Source organism: Mastigoproctus giganteus, chromosome 7 (genome assembly GCF_048544385.1).
Source record: "Mastigoproctus giganteus isolate SK-2022 chromosome 7, ASM4854438v1, whole genome shotgun sequence".
Taxonomy (NCBI): Eukaryota; Metazoa; Arthropoda; class Arachnida; order Uropygi; family Thelyphonidae; genus Mastigoproctus; species Mastigoproctus giganteus.
Window position 1 is genome coordinate 136,806,680 of NC_143581.1, and position 24,276 is coordinate 136,830,955.

Genomic DNA, 24,276 nt, shown 5'->3' on the forward strand with positions numbered 1-24,276 from the left:
CGGTACAAGTGTCTTCACTACTAGAACTTCTCAGTACTAGAACTAGAGCTTTGCTACTAGAAATTCTTAGTGTGTTGTTTCATTTTACTAAGTTTACAAATCCTCTTAGTGCTCTTGTCATCACAGGAGCACTGTTGGTACAAATGCTGACACAATGACTTCCATAATATACCACACTTTTTTAAATAATTATTCATTACTTTGAAAATATCTTGGGCGGTTGTTCTTTCAGTGAGTTCTTTACAAAAAAAAAAATAAAATAAATAAATAATAATAATAATTGTCTTTTTTGATAAACCTGACAAGTGCTATTAATTGGGCTTTCCTGCTAATTGTGCTGTTCAAAAGTGGTACTATCATTATTCTTTTTCCAGCTTCCTCTCCCAAAATACTTTTCACGATAACCTCACCTGCTGGTAAAATCAATTGGGTGAAATTTTTTTTTTGATGTTAAAAGCGTTTTTACTGGTGTTATTCCAAAAATTTTGTAACAAAAAACCGTCATGCGAAAAGCGTTACGAAAATTTATTCCAGTTTAATTTATCTTCTACTGGATCAAATTTAATGAAATTTTGCACAGAGCAAATTATCTTACACACATCTTAGCTCTATACTAGAGGAAAAACTTTCAAACCTATGAAAATTGCAGTAGTTTTTCCCAGGATAGTGGAAAATATGAACATGCGATCAAGGAAATTTTCTCACATAATAAATCTGATAATGTGGATGTATAGCGTATCATTGGAAAGTTAAGGAATTTAGAAACAGAAATAGTAAGCTTTTAAGATACAAAAAAACTTTCAGAAACTGGGAAATGCATTAATTTGAAAATGCATCTGGTTTCAAGTCTCATGGTGTTATCAGATTGAATGTAATTTTTTTCTTTACAATTAAACTCTGAGGCTGAAAAAGAGTTCTGTACATTTATGAAAACATACTTCAACTTGGACATGTCACCAGATCTTTTAATAAATACTACACGTAATGGAACAACTATAGATGGTGTATTTAGTCGTGAACTAAAATCTCTTCAATGTAAAAATTATATATCCTGCTTTAGTCATCACAGACCAATACTTTCAATAACCGATATGTAATTATTATTAATAAAATAATAATATTGTTTACAAATTTTATTAATATCTGAAAATTAAAATGTTTTTAATGCCTGCCGATGACTCATAGATGTAAAACACGTTACATATGCTAGCAGCAAGATACATTGTGTACCTGCTACAGGATTTTTTTTTTTTTTTTTTTCCTGCCAGTTCGGCTACTAAATAGCCAGCTTCTTATGCTTTATGAGATATTTTAGCCATATTATAAAATTCTATATCTTGTTTTCTATACTTTTTAACTTGGCACCGTTGATTCATTCAACAATTTTAAACCGCATACCACACAAAGGTTGAGGACAATCTTGGATACCAGTATATGGAAATTCCATCGCCAAATAATTATCATCATATTTACGACATGTTTTCTTCTATTTTAATGTTGATGGTTGCTTGTTTTTGTTTTTTGTCATTTTCTCCAAGCTCGTTGTTATCAAGTTACCTCTTCTGATTTCCTTCCACTAAAAATTTATCCATCGCTAATAATTTCTAAAAAAAATTAAAGTTACTTCTAAAGTGTACTAATATAGTTCACTGAAAATACCTGTCCTACTTGAATTAACGGAATATGGCATTTTAGAGATATAAAAACACAAAATGAACTTTGGAAACACAATGGACATTTCTTACTATGCTGCTTAGAAGTTGCACTTGTACAACTGAAAAATGCATTGCAGGATGCCTGGGAGAGACTCTCAAGCATTAAGAATGGCAGAATAAAGGTGAATGGATCAAAACGTGATGTCACATTGACCAGAAGGCGTTCAGATCAGCTCAGCGTAAATAAATGAATTTTTTGTTTGAATTAATTTTTATTATAAAACTTGGATTTATTCTTTTTTTTTATTTGCATTTTTTAATTTGCATTTTCCGTGGCACACAGGTTGAGAAACACTGGTGTAGCATATTGTAATGAATTTACACAATTACAAAATTTACACATTTACATTAAAAGATTATTCGTACAACCTGTCTAAAGAAGCTGAATCTCCTCAGGGCAATTTCCGCTATGTCGTGGGGTGCAGATCGGTACATGCTGCTGCACTTATACCAAAATATGATCTTATGCTCATAAGATCCAAAATAGACTATGGGTCACCTGCATATGCCTCAGCTAGAGAAAGTGTATTAAAATGGCTCGACCCAGTACATCATAATGCTCTCTGAATTGCACTGGGTGCTTTTCATACATCACCAGTTCAGAGTCTCTATACGGAAGCACATGAACCACCCCTATTTCTTCGTCGGCAAGTTCTGTTATTAAGTTATGCTAAAAATCAGAAGTTTCCCACATCATCCTATAAAGCAGTATTTATTCACCCCAAAATGGTATAATTTGTACCAAAATAAACCTTTGCAGAATATAACCATGTGGCATTACATTACAAAGCATAACTACGTGCTGGGAACTAAATATGAATGATATAATTCTAGATATTAGCACAGCTATGCCACCATGGCAAATACCCTTGGTCAATTTTGACCAACAATTCCAACAATGGGGAAAGAATGCACTTCCAAATTTCAGTTTTCAGCAGATCCATGCAACTCACTCTTTTCAGTTCTCTAGTTTTACCCAAATTTACACTGATGGTTCCAAGACAGATAGTAAAGTTGGAGCAGCTGCAGTTCTACCAAACATTACAATATCCCAGCAGTTCCCTTTGGAGTACAGTATTTACACTGCAGAACTGTATGCTATCCTGATGGCTCTAGACAATGTTAAACAGTCATTATATCCTCAAACTATTATCTACACCGATTCCTTAAGTGCTGTATCTGTTTTCAGTGTAAATTTCCTTCCAGTCATCCGTTTCTACAACAAATTCAAACCAAGTTAGTGCAGCTTCCTGCAAACAGGCAAAAATTAATTTTCTGTTGGATACCTGGGCACTCTGGAATCAGAGGAAATGAACAAGCGGATCTTGCAGCCAAGAACGCCAGTCACATAAAACGCATTTAAAACGCATCATACATACCAATGATTTAAAAAAGATTTAAAATGCATCATACATACCAATGTTAGAAAAAAATAGCTATCCATTTGGCAGGGAGAAAAAAGCAATAAGCTTTTTCAGATTAAAAACGATCACAAGAAGTGACTATCAAGCCTAAGAGGCAATAGAAAGGAAGAAGTAGTACTTGCTAGAATTCGAATAGGACATACTCACCTAACTCATAGTTATTTACTCACTCAGGATGACCCTCCACTATGCAGCAACTGTCAAACTCAACTCACAGTAAACCACTTGATCATTGAATGCCCATTATATCTGAGAGAACGAAAAACAGCTTTCTCTTCACATCTATATTCTTCTAATAAACTTACGTTACAACAGATTCTCGGAGACCGACAAGATATTAATGATGTTTTTACCTTCCTCAAATTGATAAACAAATATCACCTGATCTGAATCCTTTTATTTAATATAACAATCATGTACCAAATAAGATTGAAATAGGTGCATTATGGTCTTATTAGCCCTTGCACCAATAAATCCAACAAACAACAACATTAAAAGATTATGGCTTTAAAAATATCTCTCTCTCACTTGGAATTTTGTATTTTCCAAATTTATTTGGACTACTGCTGTCAAATTTGGACAATACAGAAGCCTAGCATCAAAAAAATGGTATAAATTTTGTCCAAAAATCATTTGATTTTCTGAGGATAGCGGAGAACTGATATTAATTGTTGACACAGTAATCAAAATGGCCCAAGAAGTAAAATATTTTCAAGAAATTACAAATTGCATTAATGGCAAAAATGAGAATGATTTCAACTTTCTCATGGTTAAATTATTACTAGTATCTATGTTATTTATTATATAGTTTTAATGTGTAGAGTTTTGTTAAAAATTGCCAAGGTCATTTTTTATAGAATTTTCCAGATACCTTAAGGAAAAAACTCACTCCAGAGCACTTTCAAAACTTTGAGATCACTTTGAAGTAACATTATCAGCACACAAATAGACAATCTCTACCATCAACCAGTAGTTGCAGCTCATTTAGTATTAGTGTTTTGGTTTGCTACTTCAAGGAAATTTTACTTCCATTTGTGTATCAGATTTCTTCATTGCCACAAGCAGTTTTCCTTTCCATGGAAAGTAGTGTGCTTCAGCAAATGAATGCCAAAGGAACAATGCTATTTTTAACACAGGCTTTGCAGTATACCTGCAAGTAACTCAGATTTAGACAAATGGGTGCACTTGTATGAAGTAAGTGAAAAATGAAACTATGCTTATTATTTTTTTTTATTTATTTATTATTATTTTTTTTATGGCCATGCTTTTTCAATTCTCACAAAATTCATGATGTTGTTTGAATGAAAAAAAACAATACTTGAGGAATGCTAAAAGTTGACATTTTAACCCAGCAGCACTCATATCCTTGATTGTAACAAGAACAATCGCATGTAATCTGATAGGTACCCAAATTTGTTTTATATTCCTGAAAAAGTTTTTCTTATTTTTGAATTCTGCTTGAAGGTGCAGCATTGTGTGATCTTTTAGTAGTGGATTGCAATTCTTATTCAGTATAAATTTTTTTTCCCTTATTCAGTCTAAATATTTATTTTTTAATGAAAAATTTGAATATTTAAAAATGTTCTTATGCTATTTTCAGTGAAGTAAACTTATTAATTAATGCTGCTGAAAATAAAAGAAAACATTATGAACAAAAAATATTTACATGAATCTGTTAGTAACTTCCATTTTACAATTCAGAAAACCTTTAATGCATTTGTCACTAATACAGAAACCTGGACAATACGGAAGCTTGGCATCAAAAAAACAATTCATAAATTTTGTCCAAAATCATTTCATTTTTACATAATTTTGTCCAAAAAATCAGACTATACATGAACCTTAAAATTTAACTGACTGTGTATTGTGATTGCATTTCATCAAGTAGATAAAACATTTTACAGATAAATGTTGGTTATCAGCTGGCTATTGTTGGCTTTCAAATAAACCATAAAGCTACAAATATCAGATGACAGAAATGGAAATTTTTTGTTTTCAGACCATGAACATGGTCATGGTTTGAAAACATCAGAAGGCTTCTAATATCTTTACAGACACACATTCCATCTTTCATAACAAAATAATTTAAAGATACTTTGTGCCATTTTCAATATACCGTAATTTTAGTACCCACTCCAAGTACGTTCCACTGTTGTAACCTAGAGCCAAGGAATTCTGCTTGCTCTTTAGATAAGTTTAAATCAAAAACTAAATTACATTAAATTACAATTAAAAGTAGGCCTTTCCTATAGTGGAGTAAGGACAGCACAACTACACTAAAATTTGTTATTTCTACAAAAATATTAGAAATGTCCAGAAAAGCATGGAAAGCATCAAATATCTTAACATATTATCTGTAATGAGGCCTGTACCACATAATGCACACTTGCCAATACCAAATCCCTCAAAAGCATAGGATAAACAAAACAGCGATAAATATATTGAGGACTGTTGTGCTGTAGACTTTACTGGATGGTGCACTTCTTCAACAAATTTGAACTATCAACCAGAAAATTATAACATTGAATTAAAGAAAGAACAGTTGACTGACTCAGTTAGTCACATCCTTAGCTTTGTATTGTGGGTATACAGCACTTATGTGGAGTCCCAGTTTTGTTATGATTGTGAATTTATAAAAAGAGAATAAGAAATATATTCTTTATATTTAAGAATAAGGAATATACCAATGCTAGAAGTATAGTAAATAAATTTGAAGAATTTGAAGTGTTGGTCAAGACATCAAAGGCAGATATTGTTGGGATAGCAGAGACGTGGTGTCACACAGATATAAGGAATGCAGAACTGGAATTTGGGGAGTACAATGTGTACTGAAAGGATAGACAGGACAGGAAGGGAGGAGGTGTTATGCTGTTAATTAAGAAAAACATAAAATCAAAAGAAGTGCATCCAGTTGATACAGATGAACAGTGCACTGTTGAGTCAGTTTGGTGTGACATAAGCACTGCAAAAGCAAAAATAACAGTAGGAGTGTGTTATAGGCCTAATGACTTGAATGAGTACAATGAACAATTGTACAGAGAAATAGAGTGGGCTAGTAAATCAGAATGTCTTATACTGGGGGATTTTAACTTCCCAGATATTGACTGGAACTTGTGGGTTGGTCAATCACACACTAGTAAGACACATATTCCGCATATTCCTGGAACAATATGGCCTTAGTTCCTAATGCTCCTAAAAGCCAAATAACAACAACAAAGGCAGATTACGAGAAATCTTTGGCAAAAGATGCTAAGAAAAACAGCAAGGATTTCTTTACTTACATAAACTCTGAAAGGAAGGGGATGAATCTGATTGGTCCACTTGATATCGATGATTCGACTGTTGATGATCCTGCTCAGATAGCAAACAAACTGAATGAGTATTTCGCCTCTACATTCACACATGGGGAGTTATTAAGGTTTGAAAATGGCAAAAGGTTATCAAATTGTAACAGGGTGCTCAATGATTTTGTAATAACTGAGAGGAAAGTGGAGAAGAAATTGTTGAAGTGAAACATAAGAAAGGCACCTGAGGTGGATGTGATCTATCCAGTTATATTAAAGGAGGCGGCAAAGCAACTAAGCAAACCCTTAGCCATAATTATAAGAGCATCCTTGGACTCAGGGGAGGTCCCCACAGACTGGAGATGTGCAAATGTATCCCCAATTCACAAAGGGGGATCGAAGGGTGACACAAGTAATTACAGGCCAGTTAAACTTCTGTTCCGGGTAAAATAATGGAGTCACTGGTTAAAGATGCATTGCAGGATCATCTAGACAAGACTGCAGCAATAATTCAGACACAGCATGGGTTTGTTAAGGGAAAGTCTTGTCTGACAAATTTGATAGGATATTATGATGTGGTTACAAAGGAACTGGATGCAAAAAATAATTTTGATATCATATATTTGGATTTCAGGAAAGCTTTTGACACTGTTGTGCATGGAAGACTATTGTACAAATTGGAGCAGCATGGTATTAAGGGTAAGTTGCTACAATGGATAAAAGGATGATTGAGTGGAAAAGACAGAGGATGGTAATTAATGAGTGCTGCTCTTCGTGGACTAATGTTATTAGTGGAGTCCCACAGGGTTCGGTGTTGGGTCCTCTGTTGTTTTTTTGTATATTTATCAATGATATTGATGAAAGTATATCAGGCTTAGTGTTGAAGTTTGCAGATGATACAAAGGTTGGCAGGGTTGTTAATGACAGTAATGGCAGTGTGCTACTGCAACAGGATCTAGATAATTTGGGCAGATGGGCTAAGGAGTGGCAACTGAAGTTTAACCTTGACAAATGCAAAGTACTGCATATGGGTAGAAGTAACCCCCAGAGAAACGTACCAACTGTGTGGTACTACACTTAAGGTGATAGAAAAAATGAAAAAGAACTGGGAGTAATTGTGCAGTCAGATATGAAGTTTTCTGAGCAATGCAGACAGGCAGCCAGGGCAAGTAATGAGGTTTTGTCGATGATATATAGGAATTTTGCTAGCAGGGAAAAGGAGGTGATTGTCCCTCTGTATAAGGCAATGGTCAGGCCATGCCTTAAGGATGTGTACAGGTCTGGAGGCCTCATTTTAGGAAGTATGTAGATTTACTTGAACATTTCCAGAGAAGGGCAACAAGATTGGTGAGGGTAATAAAGGGATCCTCTTACCAAGAGAGGCTTAAGCTTTGCAAATTGCAGTGGCTGGAGACTAAGCCTGCGCTGTGATCTGATTGAGGTGTATAAGGCCTTGAATGGATTGAGCATGCTGAATTCTGATGGGATCCTTCCACTTATTCAGATTACTAAGGGGGCATAAATTCAAATTAATAAAAGACAGATGTAGAATAGATGTGCGGAAATTTGCCTTTAGCCAGTGGGTGGTTAATTGCTGGAACAAACCTCCATCTGTCGTTGTGAAAGTTGATTGGTTAAATAAATTTAAGTTGGAACTGGACAGGCATTTGGAGGGATTGGTGTGATTTTTTTTTTTTTTTTGTCTGATTCTGCATAAGCTCATACACTTGCTTTCTTGCATCACATGCCACTACTACTATATACATTTATATTACTATAGAATATAATATATAATATCCAGTAGATATGTGGAATTATAACACCACACATACTCCATTACAACTATATTTCCACTTCTTACACAGAGAGAGAGAGAGAGAGAGAGAGAGAGAGAGAGAAAGAGAAACAACTGAACATTTTAACTCTCCCGAAAATTACTACCATTTATGAGCACATACAAACATTATTATTTGCAGTCCCATAAATTGTAACAAGATATGTATTATTGGTAAACCCAAAAACCTATATATATATATATATATATATAGAAATTATGACATGATGTGAAATTTTAAGAATTATTTTAAAAAAAAATCTATACCTCAAAATTGACTGCAAATGGCTGATATATTAGTGGAAATAAAATTCATGTTGACCATTGTAATAAGCCAGATGAAATATACATTTTGTAGAATAATTAAACTTGAAGGGTGTCTGATTTTTATAGCTCATCCAACAGGAAAAAATATTTATTTATATACGTCATGCCGAATCCAAGAGTAGCACAGTGGTGTGGAAGGCAAAAATAGAAGTGTTGCATGCCATACGACAGGCTCTTTCCATGTATAACTCTGAGTAAACAATTATTCACTTGCAGAACATTTCAAATAAAATTTTTTTCTATATTTAGGATGGTACTGAAGTTTTAGCCACTAACCCAGCATTGGTAGTGTTCCTAGTATAGTAGTAACAAAGATGGAGGTGCATGACCCATCAGATTTCAACTTTCTGGAAAATGTTTGAGGTTTTTGAATTCTTGTTGGAGTTTACACTGATACTTCATTTTTTCTTAATAGATTGCAATACTTATTGTATTTATTTTTCTTTAAATATTTAATAAAACATTAAGTGTTTAGAAAGTTCTGTTTTTTACACCATTCATCGAAAAAAAAAAAGCAATAAATTAATTCTGCTGAAAATTAAAAAAAAAAAAAAATTATTATTATTATTATATAAAGATAGTGTTGTTAGTCTCTTTCATTTTTCAGTTTAAAAAACTATTAAATATATGGTTTCGGATGTACACATGCACAGATATTTTTGCATATTGTATATGTTAATAGGTTAAAAAAAATTAGAAAAAACAATGTAAGATGCTGTTATTTACTGAAATTGTAAAATTTATTCAAATCTGACAAGCATTGAAGTGAGGCAATGTAAATGTTTCTAACTTTATTCCAAGTGAATACCAAATATTCATTCACTGTGAAAAACCTTTGGTTTCATAGTGCATGAAAAAAAAAATTGGATGCCGAGATCAACTGGATATCGTGAATTATTTTTTACCACTTTATTTTAGGTCACACGTGTGTGTGCGTGTGCGCGTGCATAGTATATTATTTAGAAATTGATAGAATGGATAAAATTAATTATATAGTTTATGGGCTAGTGCCACTGCTCAAACAATGTGTACATTAAAACCAGAATGTAGTATGAGGTACGAGCCAACAGTTTCCAGACTGGAGCAATAAAATTAATTTAGGCTTATGTCAGTCACTTCTTGGCATTGTTTGTCCCTTTCAAAATAGTCTTCCCCTCCCCTCCACAACTAGTGTGTTTATATATTGATCCCAGCACTTCTCCCACAGTTTAAAACATTTCTGGAACTCCAGTTTTGTGTTGGTGACCAACACTTTCGATTCAGCTTGAATATCTGCAATGCCTTTGAATTAGATTTTCATTTTGGGAAAGAGGAATAAATCAGCAGGCAAAGTTGGAAGAATCAGTAGGGTGTAGGACCAAATTTTGCAGCAATCTGCGTCGTGTTTAAATATTTGACAAATTAATTAATTGCACCATCAGTCCTCATGTATGTATGACTTGATGCACTTTTTGAACATTTTCCTTAGGTGGTAGATGGCTCTCATCAACCAGTGCAATACCACCATTTTGCTTATTGGTGGCTTGAAGTGGTGAAAGCCATGTTTAGTTTCTGGAGCAAAGTTTCTGGCACCCCCTCCCCCCATACTTTTCCTTCAACCTATGCATGGTACTAAGTATTATAGGTTTTGATACCTTTCATGTTTGTGAGTTTCATAAAAAAAAAAAAAAAGTCCAACTTAAAGACAAACAATCTGAGCACTCAAAATTCTCAACCAAAGTTTGGCTGCTTTGGAAATAAGAGTACCTTTGGAACGTTTGCATTCTATTCATATTAACATAACGAAACATTTGTTAAGCATTTCACAAGTCACTGAAGCTGTTTTTCGAAGTTTATGACATTTTATGCAAAGCCACTTTTCCTTAACATCTGCCATCTTACCTCAGCTACAAAAAATTGTCCATTTGGGCCCTTCTGTGTCCACTTTCTGTTATTTTCATGTAAACAGAACTACGGAGCCATATTGGCTCAAGGCTCTGCACTCTCTTGTGCAGTGCAATTCTTTTACTCCCACACCCAGCAGGGGAGGGAGGTGATGGCTTGCTGTCTCCTCTCTTCCCTGCCACACCATTCCTTTCCTCTGGTGGGGCATGGGCATGCTTCACTGAATAATTGGGGGTCACCTACCCTATCGACTCTCTTCTTCCTATTTCACCCCCCAGCCTTCACTCTCCCCTCCCAGCACTTTCTCTTGCACAGTGTATAGCCCTACATGTCCAAATTTAAAATACACCAAAAAAATTTCGCCCAACCTTTTAGGCACTTCAGAAACAGGCCTTCAGCATCAAACTCCATATTAGCGCTTTAATGTAAGTGAATTAAAATCAACCGCGGTCGTTCCAATTTTATTTTAGTTCCTAGCCACTAAAATCCCAGGAAAGTAAGTGGCAGGACCTCCCAGAGTACAATTGACTCAATGGTAACACCCGGCTAGCCTCCACGTGGCGAGGTATGGGCAACGTCTAGTCCCATTAGGGGCCTGGCGGCCAATAAGCTGGATAAACAATGGGCACAACATATAACACTACTCATGACCCACACACTTCTAAATCTCTGGCTTTGACAGGGTACTGTCACCGATACATAGAACATTTGCGGAGATGGGAGAAATCCCAGGAGCTGCTAGACGCTCAATATACCTCATACCTCATTCTGGCATGTGTTGCATCTTGCTGCAACATCATAATGAAAAAGACAGTGAGAACAGTCTCAGTCATCGCAGTGAGAACAGCTGTGATCTCCCAATTAATTTTTTACAATCAGATCTCTAGAGATAACAAATATTCACTCTCATGGTGTCATTCAATTGTGTTGGCCTTCCAAAATCAGGGAAAGACCCTTACTTACCAAATAATTGTCCTCTCGATGTGGGCACCTGTATGTGGCAAGAGGACCTTCCAGTGATGCTGCTGGTCCTCCAGATTAGCATCACTGGGATCCAACGACCACAACCTAGGTTCCAAGCTAACACCAAAGGAATCTGATGTGTTTGCTGTGCACTGTTGACCCATGGAAACTTGAAAAGGGGAATCTGGAGAGGACCAGCTTCAACACACTACTTTGGCTCATGCTATGACAAGATGGATAGTCCTGGATGACTCAGCAAGGATCAGTCAGCTAGTAGGTTCACCTGAAAGAGTCAACTGTGTACAGTGGCATTATGCCATGGTCTGAGAGAGAATTCAGGCTCACGGAAGTGTGGGTATAACGTCTGAGTAACCCTGGTATCCCACTCCCACTTGCCAGGCTCCCTTACCCAACCATGGAAATGGTAGGTGGGGAGTCCAGCCACTGAACCCAAAACAAAATCTCCCTGAATCCTGATTAAAAAAAAAAAAAAATGGTAATTTATTTTGGCTACCCCACCCTAGTCCCTATCAGAAAAAAAAAAAAGGAAAAAAAAGACCCTTCCTGAAGTACTGTCAGATCTCACTGCAAGTTTATTGATTATACATTCACAAACTGAGAAATCTATTGGGAAAATGTTACTCTTTTTTTATGCAAAAGAGTTGAGGGGTTAGCAGATTTCCAAAATTAGTTAAGAGGATTCATTCTGTGGACCTCTTAATTGAAACCAAAAATGACAGGCACTCTAAGCAGCTACTTCCAGCTTGATCAATCAGAGAAATACCAATTTCTGTATACAAGCTGGATACATAAATTGCTAGGTCCATCGTAGTATGGAATAAAATTGGTCAGGCAAGATTTAACCATAACAAACCCATGCTATGTCTGGCTATAACTGCAGTCTAGTCTAAATGATCCTGCATTGCTTCTTTAACCAATGACTCCATTATTTTCACCCGAACAGAAGTTAAACTGCTGGGTCTGTAATTACTCTTGTCACCCTTTGAAACCCCTTTGTGAATTGGGGATACATTTGCAGATCTCCAGTGCATAGGGACCTCCACTGAATCCAAGGAGACTCTAATAATGAGGGCGAAGGGTTTCCTTACTTCCTTTGCTATCCCTTTTAATATATCTGGATAGAGCCCATTAGAAGAGAAATATGATGCAAGAAAGCAAGCTTATACAGCATCTGCCAAAAAAATAAAATACCTTTCTATTTCGCTGATCCATTCATTTCAGATGTTTGTCTAGTTTTGCCTTGAATTTATTTCAGCTATCAACTTACACAATAACAGGTGGTTTGTTCCAGAATCAACTACCCGCTGGCTAAAGGCAAATTTCCACACATCTATTCCACAACTGGCTTTCCTCAGTTTGAATCTATGCCCCCTCAGGTTTGTAATCTTAGCCAGATAAAGAATCCCATTAGCACTGAGCCTGCTCAATCCATTCAGTACCTTATATGCCTCAATCAGATCACCTCGTGGGTACGTAGTCTCCAGAAGCTGCAATTTTCAGAATTTAAGCCTTTCTTAAATTCAGAGAGCTGGTGAAGGGAACAAAGAGCACCCCTTTGTTCCCTTCACCAGTGTTGTTGTTGCCATTCTCTGTACTTGTTCCAGCAACTATACATCTTTCCTAAAATGAGGCTTCCAGACCCGTACTCAAGGTGTGGCCTGATCATTGCCTTATACAAGGGGATAATAACCTCCTTATCCTGCTCACAAAATTCCTGTATATCATTGACAAAACCAGATGACCTACTCTGGCAGCCTGTGTACAGAGCTCAGAAAACTTCATATATCTGACTGCACAATTACCCCCCCCCCCCAGGTCTCTTTCATTCTCCACTACCCTGAGTATTTACCATGTATTTACTTCTTAGTTACTCTAACACAACCTACGTATTTACTTGTTTCATGATTCCCAGGATTTGGTGAATTCCTCAGCAACTTGCCACTGCACATTCCAATAGAAGCAGTGCAAGAATCATTTCCACCTCTGCTTGCAGCTACTGTTAATCTATTAGTATGTGAATCCTCCCATCTACCTCAGGTGGATTTCTTATGTTTAACTTCAACAATTTCTCCTCCACTTTTTCTTAGTTATTACAAAATCATTTAGCTCCCTGTTAGAGTTTAATAAACTTCTGGCTTCCCCTTTCCTACAAACATTCTCTATGTGTGAATGTAGATGCAAAATATTCATTCAGTTTGTCAGCTACCAGAGCAGGAACACCAACAGCCGAACCATCGATATCAAGTGGACCAATCCAATTCATCCCCCCTCATTCTAGAGTGTACATAAGTAAAAGTCTTTGCTGTTTTACTTTGCATCCTTTGCCAAAGATTTCTCAAATCTACTTTTGCTTGCCTAACCTCCTTTGTGACTTTATTAAAGACTAACTTATATCTACCATAGGCTTCTATGTCATCTGATAATTTATATAGATTCATACATTTTTGTTCTCTGTCACAAGTCTCATTAGCTCATCTGACATTCATATAGGCCTAAACCTAGAACAGTATTTCTTAGTTGGAACAAAAAGCATAGTAACTTTCAAGATTACTTCTTTGAATGCTTTTCACTTAGAATTTGCTGTTGGTAATATCGTTAATTGACCCCACTGTATAGAACTTAAAAAATTTCTGAGACCACTGTAGTAGTATTAGTAGTAATGGAGGCATGTGATGTAAGAAAGCAATCGCATGAGCTTGTGTAGCATCAGCCAAAAAAAAACAAAAAAACCACAATTTCATACACCCATTCCCTCTAAAAGTTTGTCAAGTCTCTCCTTGAATTTATTTAAGCTATGAACTTCCAAAACAACAGATGGAAGTTTGTTTCAGCAATTAACCACCCACTGGCTAAAGGAAAATTTCATTTCTGTACATCTATTCTACAACAATTCAAATTCCTCAATTTGAATTTATGCTCCCCTCCGGTTCATAATCTGAGCAAGTGGAAGAATCCCATCAGAATTCAGCATGCCCAACCCATTCAAGGCATTATACACCCCAATCAGATTTCCTCACAGGTGCCTAGTCTCCAGCTGTTGCAATTTTCAGAACTTAAGCCTTTTTTGGAAAGAGGACCCCCTTCATTCCCCTCTACATACTCAAGACGTGGCCCGACCATTGCCTTATACAAAGGAATAATCACCTTTTCTCTACTAGAAAAATTCCTGTATATCATTGTCAAAACCCCATGACCTGCTCTGGTTATTTGGTTATTTGTTTTTTTTAGGAGCATTAGCAACTAAACTAAGGCCATATTGCTCCGGGAATATGCGGTGGTCATTCCCTGACCTTTCCGCATCCTCCGTATTTGGTGGTGACGGGCTCGAACCCCGGTTTAATCAAGAAGCGTGTGCTACGCACTGCTGCTCCTTCCCACCTGGCTACGGAGGCGCCCCCTGCTCTGGCAACCTGTCTGCATTGCTCAGAAAACTTCATATCTGACTGCACAATTACTCCCAGATCTTTTTCATTTTCTGCTACCCTAAGTGTAGTATCATACAGTTGGTACGATTCTCTGGGGTTACTTCTACCCATATGTAGTACTTTGCATTTGTCAATGTTCAACTTCAGTTGCCACTTCTCAGCCCAAATCTTCTGGATCCCGTTACAGTAGCACACTCACACTGCCATTACTGTCATTAACAACCCTGCCAACCTTTGTATCATCTGCAAACTTCGACTTTAAGCGTGATATATCTTCATTAATATATATAAAATATACAAAACAACAGTGGGCCCAACACTGAACCCTGGGTGACTCCACTAATAACATTAGTCCACGAAGAGTAGCGTCTATTGATTACCACTTTCTGTCTTCTCCCACTCGATTACCCTTTTATCCATTGTAGCAACTTACTCTTAATATCGCATCGCTCCAGTTTATGGCACCTCCGTAGCTAGGTGGGCAGGAGCAGCAGTTCGTAGCACATGCTACTTGATTAGACCGGGGTTCGAGCCCATGATCACCAAATATGGAGGATGAGGAAAGGTCAGGGAATGACCACTACATATCATCGGAGCAATATGGTCTTAGTTGCTAATGCTCCTAAAAACCAAATAACAACAACAGCTCCAGTTTGTACAGTAGTCTTCCATGTGCAACAGTGTCAAAAGCTTTCCTGAAATCCAAGTATATGATACCAAAATTACTTTGCATCCATTTTCTTGGTGGCCGTGTCATAGTATCCAATCAGATTTGTCAGATGTGACTTTTCCTTAACAAACCCATGCTGTTTCTGAATTATTATTGCAGTCTTGTCCTGCAATGCATCTTTAACAAGTGACTCCATTATTTTCCCCAGAACAGAAGTTAAACTAACTGGTATGTAATTACTCATGTCATCCTTGGATCCTCCTTTGTGAATTTAAGATAAATTTGCACATCTCCAGTCTGTGGGGACTTTCCCTGAGTCCAAGGATGCTCTCATAATCAGTCTTACTTGTGTTGCCACCTCTTTTAATATAACTAGATAGATCCCATCCACCCTAGGTGCCTTTCTTATGCTTAACTTCAACAATTTCTCCTCCACTTTGCTCACAGTTATTCCAAAATTATTAAGCACCTTGTTACAGTTTGATAAACGTCTTGCATTTTACTCCTGAATAACTCCTTATGTGCGAATGTAGATGCAAAATATGTATTCAGATTATCAGCTATCTGAGCAGGATCATCAACAGTTGAACCATCAATATCAAGTGGACCAATCTGATTCATCTCCTTCCTTTTAGAGTCACTTTTATGAAAGCAAAAATCCTTCCCTTTACCCCTGATCTAGGTTACATCATTAAGTAAATGATGTAACCTACATCAGTACACTTTTATCACTGCCATCTAGTAGTTCCTTTATCTACAGATTCGCCGACCGGGCTAGCCGGGTGGGTAAAGTGCCTGCCTGGCAACCCAAAGGTCGCGGGTTCGAATCCTGCCTCGTGCTTGGATCAAAGTATTGCAAAAACCTTGGGAGGTGCATTATGGCCACAGAAGCCAATGCGCCAACAACTACAAAAAAAAAAAAAAAAAAAAAAAAAATCTACAGATTCTTAATGCCCGAATAATCACTGCTTTTAATCAGATTAAGAGTATTACTCCCTCTGGTTGCCTCTTGAACATGCTGCTGTAGAAAACTGTGATCCAATAATTCCACAAAATCTTGCTATAGTGCGAGTGACCAAACCACAAGTTCCAGTCAGTATCTGGAAAGTTAAAATCCCATTGGTGATCCCATTATAAGACATTCTGATTTACTGGTCAACTCTATTTTTCAGTACTGTTATTCGTTGTACTGATCAGAGTCATTAGGCCTGTAACACACTCCTATCTCATTTTTTCTTTCCCAGTGCTTTTGTCACACCAAATTGACTCAACACTTCACTGAAAAAGTGTGATCCCTGTTCTCTTCCTATCCTTTGTGCAGTACAGCCAGCAAAGATAGCAAAATAGACCTTTCCTTAATTACCTAGAGGAGGCACTTTACAGTCTGGTGGGGAGGAAAATAATTATACTAACAGATGCCCGTGCATCTTCCTTCCACTGGAAGATCCTTCAGACTTGACCACAAAGGGGAAGTATTTGAAGAGTTCTTGGATTCAAACAATTGCTCTTGCTTTGGAACCCTGCAGGACATCAGAGGACCTGTGTTACACACTACCAGACAGTCATACATTGACCTAACCATCTCGAACAGGACCAACATCACAGACTGGCAGAGCCATAACTATTGAACATGTAGCGACCATAACGCTATCACATTCAATCTTTACTATTCCAACTAATAGAGGATGGAATGGTGCAGTCAAGATTTCCCTAGATGCAAAATCCACAATGGTAACTGGGGAAAATTCACCGAACAACTAAAGCCAACAGCTACAGAATGAGCCCTCCAAAGAATCTGCACCTTACCAGCTAAGATCCAGGCTTTCGAAGTCTAGAAGTTGGTCACGTCAGTTTGTGATGGCGCATTCAAGAGGAGACAAAGGTGCAAAAACCACTTGTCCTGATGGATGGTACAGTCGACCTGGCTGAGAAAAGACATGACATCTGCCCGTGGGGACTACCAACAAGTGAAGCGATTGGACTTGGTCAAAACTCATTTCATTTCCTTTCAGCTGTTAGGGTTCTTACAAAACACAGAATTCAATGGTTCCTCCCTGGTCTAAATCTTATGTTCCTGCTGACAGGGCACAGGAGAATCAACTCCAAGGTGTTTGCTCTCAGGCTCTCTGACACTCAGAATTGCTCTTGTGGCCTCCCAGAAATAGCGTGTCACATAATCTATGACTATTATTTCTATCTGGATATCAGAAAGAACTACGTCTGGAGACAAATATTTATATCTTGGATGAAGCACCACAGTTGGTCTCCAGTAAAGAGACCTTCACTGCATTCACCAGTTTTGCAGACAAGGTTTTCAAGAGAAGATGCAGGATACTGCACTCAACCCCCAACTGAAGAAACCTGCTACCACCTTCACTCACTATTCAACTACTTTCTACTTCTCAAATTCTTTATGGTATACCTCAACTCTATCTCTGCACTCTATCTATTAAGTGTTCCCCCTTCCCCTTCACTCCAAACCCCAACTTCTCCCATTTGAAACCCACACACCTTTCAGGATTTTTTGGGGAGGCCCGGGGGAGGCTCCTTTCCAGAGGAACTCTTCCTGGCCATACCGTCAGTGTACTGTGGACCCTGGCATGCCTCCTCATTGCTAGGGATGGGAGGCAGTGGGCAGGGAACAAACTTGCTCTCTAACCCATGCCTGTGAAGATACCAGGAACTTGCAAACAACACTCAACAGAACAAACACACCACTCTTTGCACTCACACTTACGACACTTCTGGCATTGGCACATGCCTCATACAGACGCTACAACAGCTAATGGGGGAAACCCCGGAGACCGCCATGAAACATAAACACATTTTGTCCTTTCTGTACACATTGTGCTCCCCAAATTCAAATTCTGTATTCGTTATATCTGCCTTTGATGGTTTGACCAGCACTTAAAAAAGTAATTGAATTTATTTACTGTAATACTAGCATTGGTGTACATGCAAGTATACATGCACTTGTGCTTACTCTTAGTTACCTTAACACAGCCCATGTATTTACTTGTTCCATAATGACTCCCAGCAGTTCTTGAAATTCCCAGCACCTTGCTTTCTAGACTGCTGCTTGTTTCAATAAAAGCAGTGCAAATTTTTCTTGAATTTGTGTCTCTACTAATTTCCAGGAGTGCATAAAATATCTAAGAACCACTTGCACAAAGAAAATGAATATACTCCGAATTATCTACAGTACATCTTGGGGTGCAGACCGTTATACTCTGCTCCACTTATATAAGTCTCTAATAAGATCTTGGCTAGATTACCTTGCACTTGTTTATGACTCAGCTAGGGAGAGCACCTTGGCCTGTCTTGCGCCCATCCAATGTTCTTTTCTTAGGATAACTCTAGGTGCATACAGAACATCACCAGTTTAAAGTCTTTATGTTGAGGCTCACGAACCTCCACTTAGCATTTCTTTCTTCGTGATTCCTTTCGACTTCTCTCTCTCTCTCAGGGTAATTTGGGAAATTTTTTGTGGCTGGTGCAGCATAAGCCTCAGGCCTCCTTGCACCATATGGCTAAGAATAATAATAAGCAAAGTGGTGGTACTGTTCCGGTTGATCAGAGTCACATACCACCTAGTATTGCCTGGTAACACAGAGGGGCAGCATTCCTCCATGTGGCGAAAGGACCACACCTTGACCCCTGCTTACGTTGGTTCACACCTGGGTGGTTACCCACAGTGTGATAGGTGCTGTATTTCAGGAATTGCACATGGGGTTTATACCCAGGGTTACTAATAGTTCCACCATTGTTAAGGTGCAAGCAGAGGATTTGGCTGTCACAGCCCAACTGGACTTCACCAAAATTAGGTCCACTTGACTTGAGTGTTACCCGAACATCAGTTCCATCAGTGTTTTTGACTCCCATGTAGAAAGCTCTAGATAACGTCTGTGACAGCCTCAAGGACCATTGTTCCATTGGGTTTCTTTGGGACTGCCAAATCCTTACCATCTCCTTCATTATTGTAGCTTTTTTTATTTCTAATATTATTTTACAATTGAGTATCAATAGTATTGGTTTTGTTAAATCTAGTTTCATTTTAAACAGAAGTCCTTGGAAAGCTATTAATTAAAGAGGCCTCCGGAGCCAGGAATTCGATAATTCATTTATATTGTCACTAACCACTGACTCAAAACTGTAATTAAAGGAAAAACCGAAATAAAGTAAAATAAAAGTGTATATTACGATAATTTAAATTTAAAGGTTGAAATCACTTAAAACCACTATATAATAGCTTTTGGCAGTAACAGCTGCCTTCATCAGCTGAGATGGTTATGGGTTATCCACAATATATATATATATATATATATATATATTATGTCTAATGACATTTAGATTTAAATATGAAATAGTGTAAATGAGGGTATTGGCTCCTACGTTAGTGTTATTGTCCTGTGACAATTAGACATTATACGTGCATGGGTTATATATGTACTTAACTTATTTATACATTATTACTTATTAAATTATGGTACTACTAGGGAGCATCAGGTTTGTAGTGACCCCAACCAACCCGCTAGTTATATATAAATCTAGCCCTGGTATGGATAGCCTTATTATATAACAAAGATACATATAAAAACAACAAATTAATGTAAATTTAAAGAAGATTAGAGAAAGCTGGAGAAAATTAGTAAAAGTTAGTGAAAATTAACATTCTCTCTCTCTCTCGCTCTCTCTCTCTCTCTCAGGTGCTTTGAGCAGACATATAGCCATACTAGAGGAATGTATTATACATACCTGTTTCTGTAATCTCTATACCAGTTTTTCTAGGTGAACTTTAGGTAATTACTTGGTGGATAATTTGGAATAACGAGCGTAATCTTTTTGGATGTATGTACTTAATTTTAAATAAACAGTGTGGCTTACGTATATGACAGCAAACTGTGATAGGAGATTCAAAGCCCTACGGGTATGTATCAGATTGAAATATCATAGTACCTCAACTCCATATCCTGTGGTGGTCAGTCTGAAAATGTTCAATTTTCCCGCCTTCATTAGGTTTTATGTGTGTAGTACTATTTGTTTTGCACAGACATACCAGGTTTTATCCATAGTGCAATAGTTTACCTTACTGTAGGCAAAAACTAATGCTTTGCATTCCTGAGAGTGGGCTGGAAGTTAATTATAATTTAAAGCTTGGGGAATTGTATATTTTTGCATGTATTATTGTGGGAAGCAGATACAATATGATATGAGTTCAAGCCAAAAATGAAAATAATAGAAATAAATGGAAAAATTGACTTGGTAGTATTAAAATTAAACTAAAATGATAGATCTTAAAATTAAACATGTTATCCGTAGGGGGTGGACTGGCAACGCTTTTCTAAGGCATGGCGGCTCTGTATGTGCCCTTGGAGAGAACTATTTACAAATATATACAGCCTCTTTCATTGTGAATTGAAATTGTGAATTTACAAGCACGGAATATAACGAGAAACCTTGTGGTTTCTCGTTATATTCCGTGCTTGTAAATAAATTTCGTTTTAGTGGAATGCAATATACCTGCATGGTGATGATGACCTGTGTATATACATTTATGGTGTTAATAACTCTGCTAGTGGGGATATGGTTTTGGACATCCAGGTACCGTGCAGATATGTGACGAGCCTTACCTATGCGCAATTAACCTGCGGTTCAAATGGGGGCCAATTTACAGCTCTAATTGGAGCGTTTATGTTCCGTTGAAAAGATTTTTTTTCTAAGATACTGTTAGGATTAATGTTAGTAGGTTGTTGTTTGAGTTTCTCTCTGAGTTGTTCTCTGAAAAAATGGGCCATGGTAACTTAAACACTGACTTTAAGGATGAACAAAATTAGTTATTAACATTTGTTTGATTGCTGGTCACGTTTTGTATAAACAGTTGTTTTGCTAATTTGTCTAATTTGCCATTTGCTTTTCTGTTTAACTTCTCTTGTTGAATTCCTGGACCTTTAACATTTGCTGTATGGTTCAATAAACTGTCTTAGAAATTCTCTAGATATAAAGTTTAGAGTTATAAAATAAACAAAACTGTGCATTACGTTCTGTTGCTATCGGAACAATGTGGCATTGTTTTCAGATAGAACTGTATTGGTGTGCCACCCACTGTTACACAGTTTTATGTGTAGATCTGTGATTCTTTTCACAAATGAAACCAAATCTTTTGATCAATAATAGTTTTTGGCTGGAAGAGTCCAAATGAAAGGATAAAACTGTTTGTGTATGGCTCACTAATTTTATGATATATCATGTAAAACAATCCACTAAATGATATAGTCTTCCTCTGATAGCATGGAAATTTTTGGGACTGCATCATCTGCTAACTGCCCGTGTTTTTGAAATAGTTTATTTATACTTGCAGTGTATTATTATTATGTTTTTGTTAGTAGTGAGTATTTAATTACTGAAATAATGTAAAATTATAATAGGGCCCACCTAGTGCTCATAAAAATCAAACTGCTGTAATGACATCAACAGAGACATCATATGAATTGTTACTTCAGCAGCAGCAGTTATTTCTACAGTGGCAGCTAGAATGGCAACAAAAATATCCCCAGGTGATCCGACCCTCTTCTCAGGTAAAGATTGTAATCCATTAATGCAACTTTTTTGATATAGAGAATTTGTAAAATGGCTTCATATTAAACAGATTATTCTTATAAATAATGAAATGTGTAAAAGATGATCTCTTAATTTTTTGTTCTTGACAGCATTGTATTGCTTTACAGGTGGAGAATAATTAGCAAAAAAAGACTTCTGTGTGTAAGTGATGAAATAATAAGACATATATTGACTAAAATATATATACACATGTGCTAGAGTCGAAGGGAAAATATATGTTAACACCACATGCTGCATCTCGGCAGAGACTTTCATCTATCTTCTTCTTCCAATCACATACCTCCCTGAGGAGCTTTGTGGACACCAGCAAATTCCTCCAACTGCATCGATCATGTGCTCTATGAGCGGCATCGCCAAGTGTCAAGCCCAGAAGTTCACTAATCCCATCCTTCCACCTAGTTACAGGTCTTCCTCTGCACCTCTTCCTCTTGATTTATCTTTCCGTTATATTATTCTTCAACAGAAAGTTTTCCCTTCTTACTATATGACCAAAAAAACTCTAGTTTTCTTTTATTGATGCTATGAAGTAGTAGTTAAGGCCTGCCAATTTTATTCAATACCCACTCATTTGTTCTTCGATACAAGTAAGAAATATACATCTGTGATTGCCTGTATCAGCTGTCTGGCTGAGACCTAAAAGAAAAAAACTCTAGCCCTAATGTACAAAGCCATTTCCTGCCAGTTATCTCCTATGGAGCTGCAGTGTGGTTCTCCAGGGTAACCATAGTTAGAAACAAAAGAAAACTAAAATCCAACAGAGAATTACCTTGTTAACCATAACCAGAGTCTGGTTATGTACTGGCCAGTATCCTCCCAATTTATCTCAAGATAATATGCCGTGGGCTACACTACTGCCTGAGAAGAGCCATCACCAACGAATTCATGAGCATCACCCTGAAAGAACAGCAAGAAAGAAAGAGAATCACCACACTGCTACTTCAGCATGGCAAACAAATCGGGAACTGAAGATCCCACCTCTTCATGTGATACTGCTGAGTACTGGGCCCACCTCATTACTATTGTCCAAATTATGATAGTCAGAGGAGTATTGTAATCATTAAGATTGGTCCTTTGCCCCGTGACAATAAACATCTACAGATAACAGAAGAAATTTATTATAAAGCTTTTACATAGTTCCCCTAGATGTCATTGAACTAAAATATCAGTAATTGGCACACCACAAATTAACCAACCACTGGCCTTTGCCCACAGCCACTAATTGAGTGACAGCATCAAGCTTAATTGACCATGAACTTAAAAACACTAAAATGACTTTTAACACCTGATCAGATTAAACGTTTTATGCTTGCCCTACTTGTGTTTTGACTGAATGTGCATCTGCGTGTTCTAAGTAATTCTGTGTGGATACATACATATGACTGAGTGTGGATGCGTGCACATGTGAGTGAATGCTTGAAGTGAATCTCTGTGAATGAATCTCTCCATTTTTATGGATATATATCTCCTTGGTGAAAGGGTAGATGTAAGGAAAGTGTGTATAAAAATATAAAAACTGGTATAAAAATTTCTTTTTTAAGTGTTAAATTCCTGTCGAGGACCACCACTGAGGTTTAAAAGTTCAGTATTAAAAATTTATAGTATCTAATGATTAAAGGAAATGGCATAAAATCCAAAGACAGCTTGTGCTAATCCTGAGAAGCTGCTTTCCATCTAAGTGGTCACTTTAAATAGTTAGGATCAAAAAATTCCTCCTGATGGTCTTGGACCTGGCTGAGGATAAAAGCAATAAAACAAAGAAGCTTTCAGAGGCGTCTGCCTCCTTTATCAACAGTAAAGCTTAACGTACAGCACATATATATACAGGATGTTTCAAAAATGATGGTCAATAATTTAAAGGTGAAAAGTACAAACTAAAAGTACAAAAAGTAGAAAGCAAAAGAGTCCCAGTGAACATCGGGCTGCAAATGAACCGTTTTTGAGATAATGCACATTTTCTGTTATGATCTGCCACTGACTATGGGAGCACTAATTTAGCAAAAGCTGTGAATCCTTTGCTAAGGGTGGTTTTATTAATCATAAGATAATACATTTTTAATTTTTGGTTTCAACACCACAGGATTTTACAGGAGTTACATGTCACAGGATGTTAC

The 24,276-nt window shown here is 37.0% G+C and overlaps 1 protein-coding gene across 3 annotated transcripts in view; it reads left to right on the forward strand.

Annotated features, from left to right (window-relative positions):
* Positions 1-24,276, forward strand: part of LOC150083218 (uncharacterized) — a 637,655-nt gene that overhangs the window by 263,994 nt on the left and 349,385 nt on the right. For all 3 annotated transcript variants that reach the window (XM_090377919.1, XM_090377920.1, XM_090377921.1), the window contains exon 9: positions 21,973-22,122. In XM_090377919.1, coding sequence (XP_090234045.1) covers positions 21,973-22,122 — 150 coding nt within the window. The remainder of the gene's footprint in view (positions 1-21,972; positions 22,123-24,276) is intronic.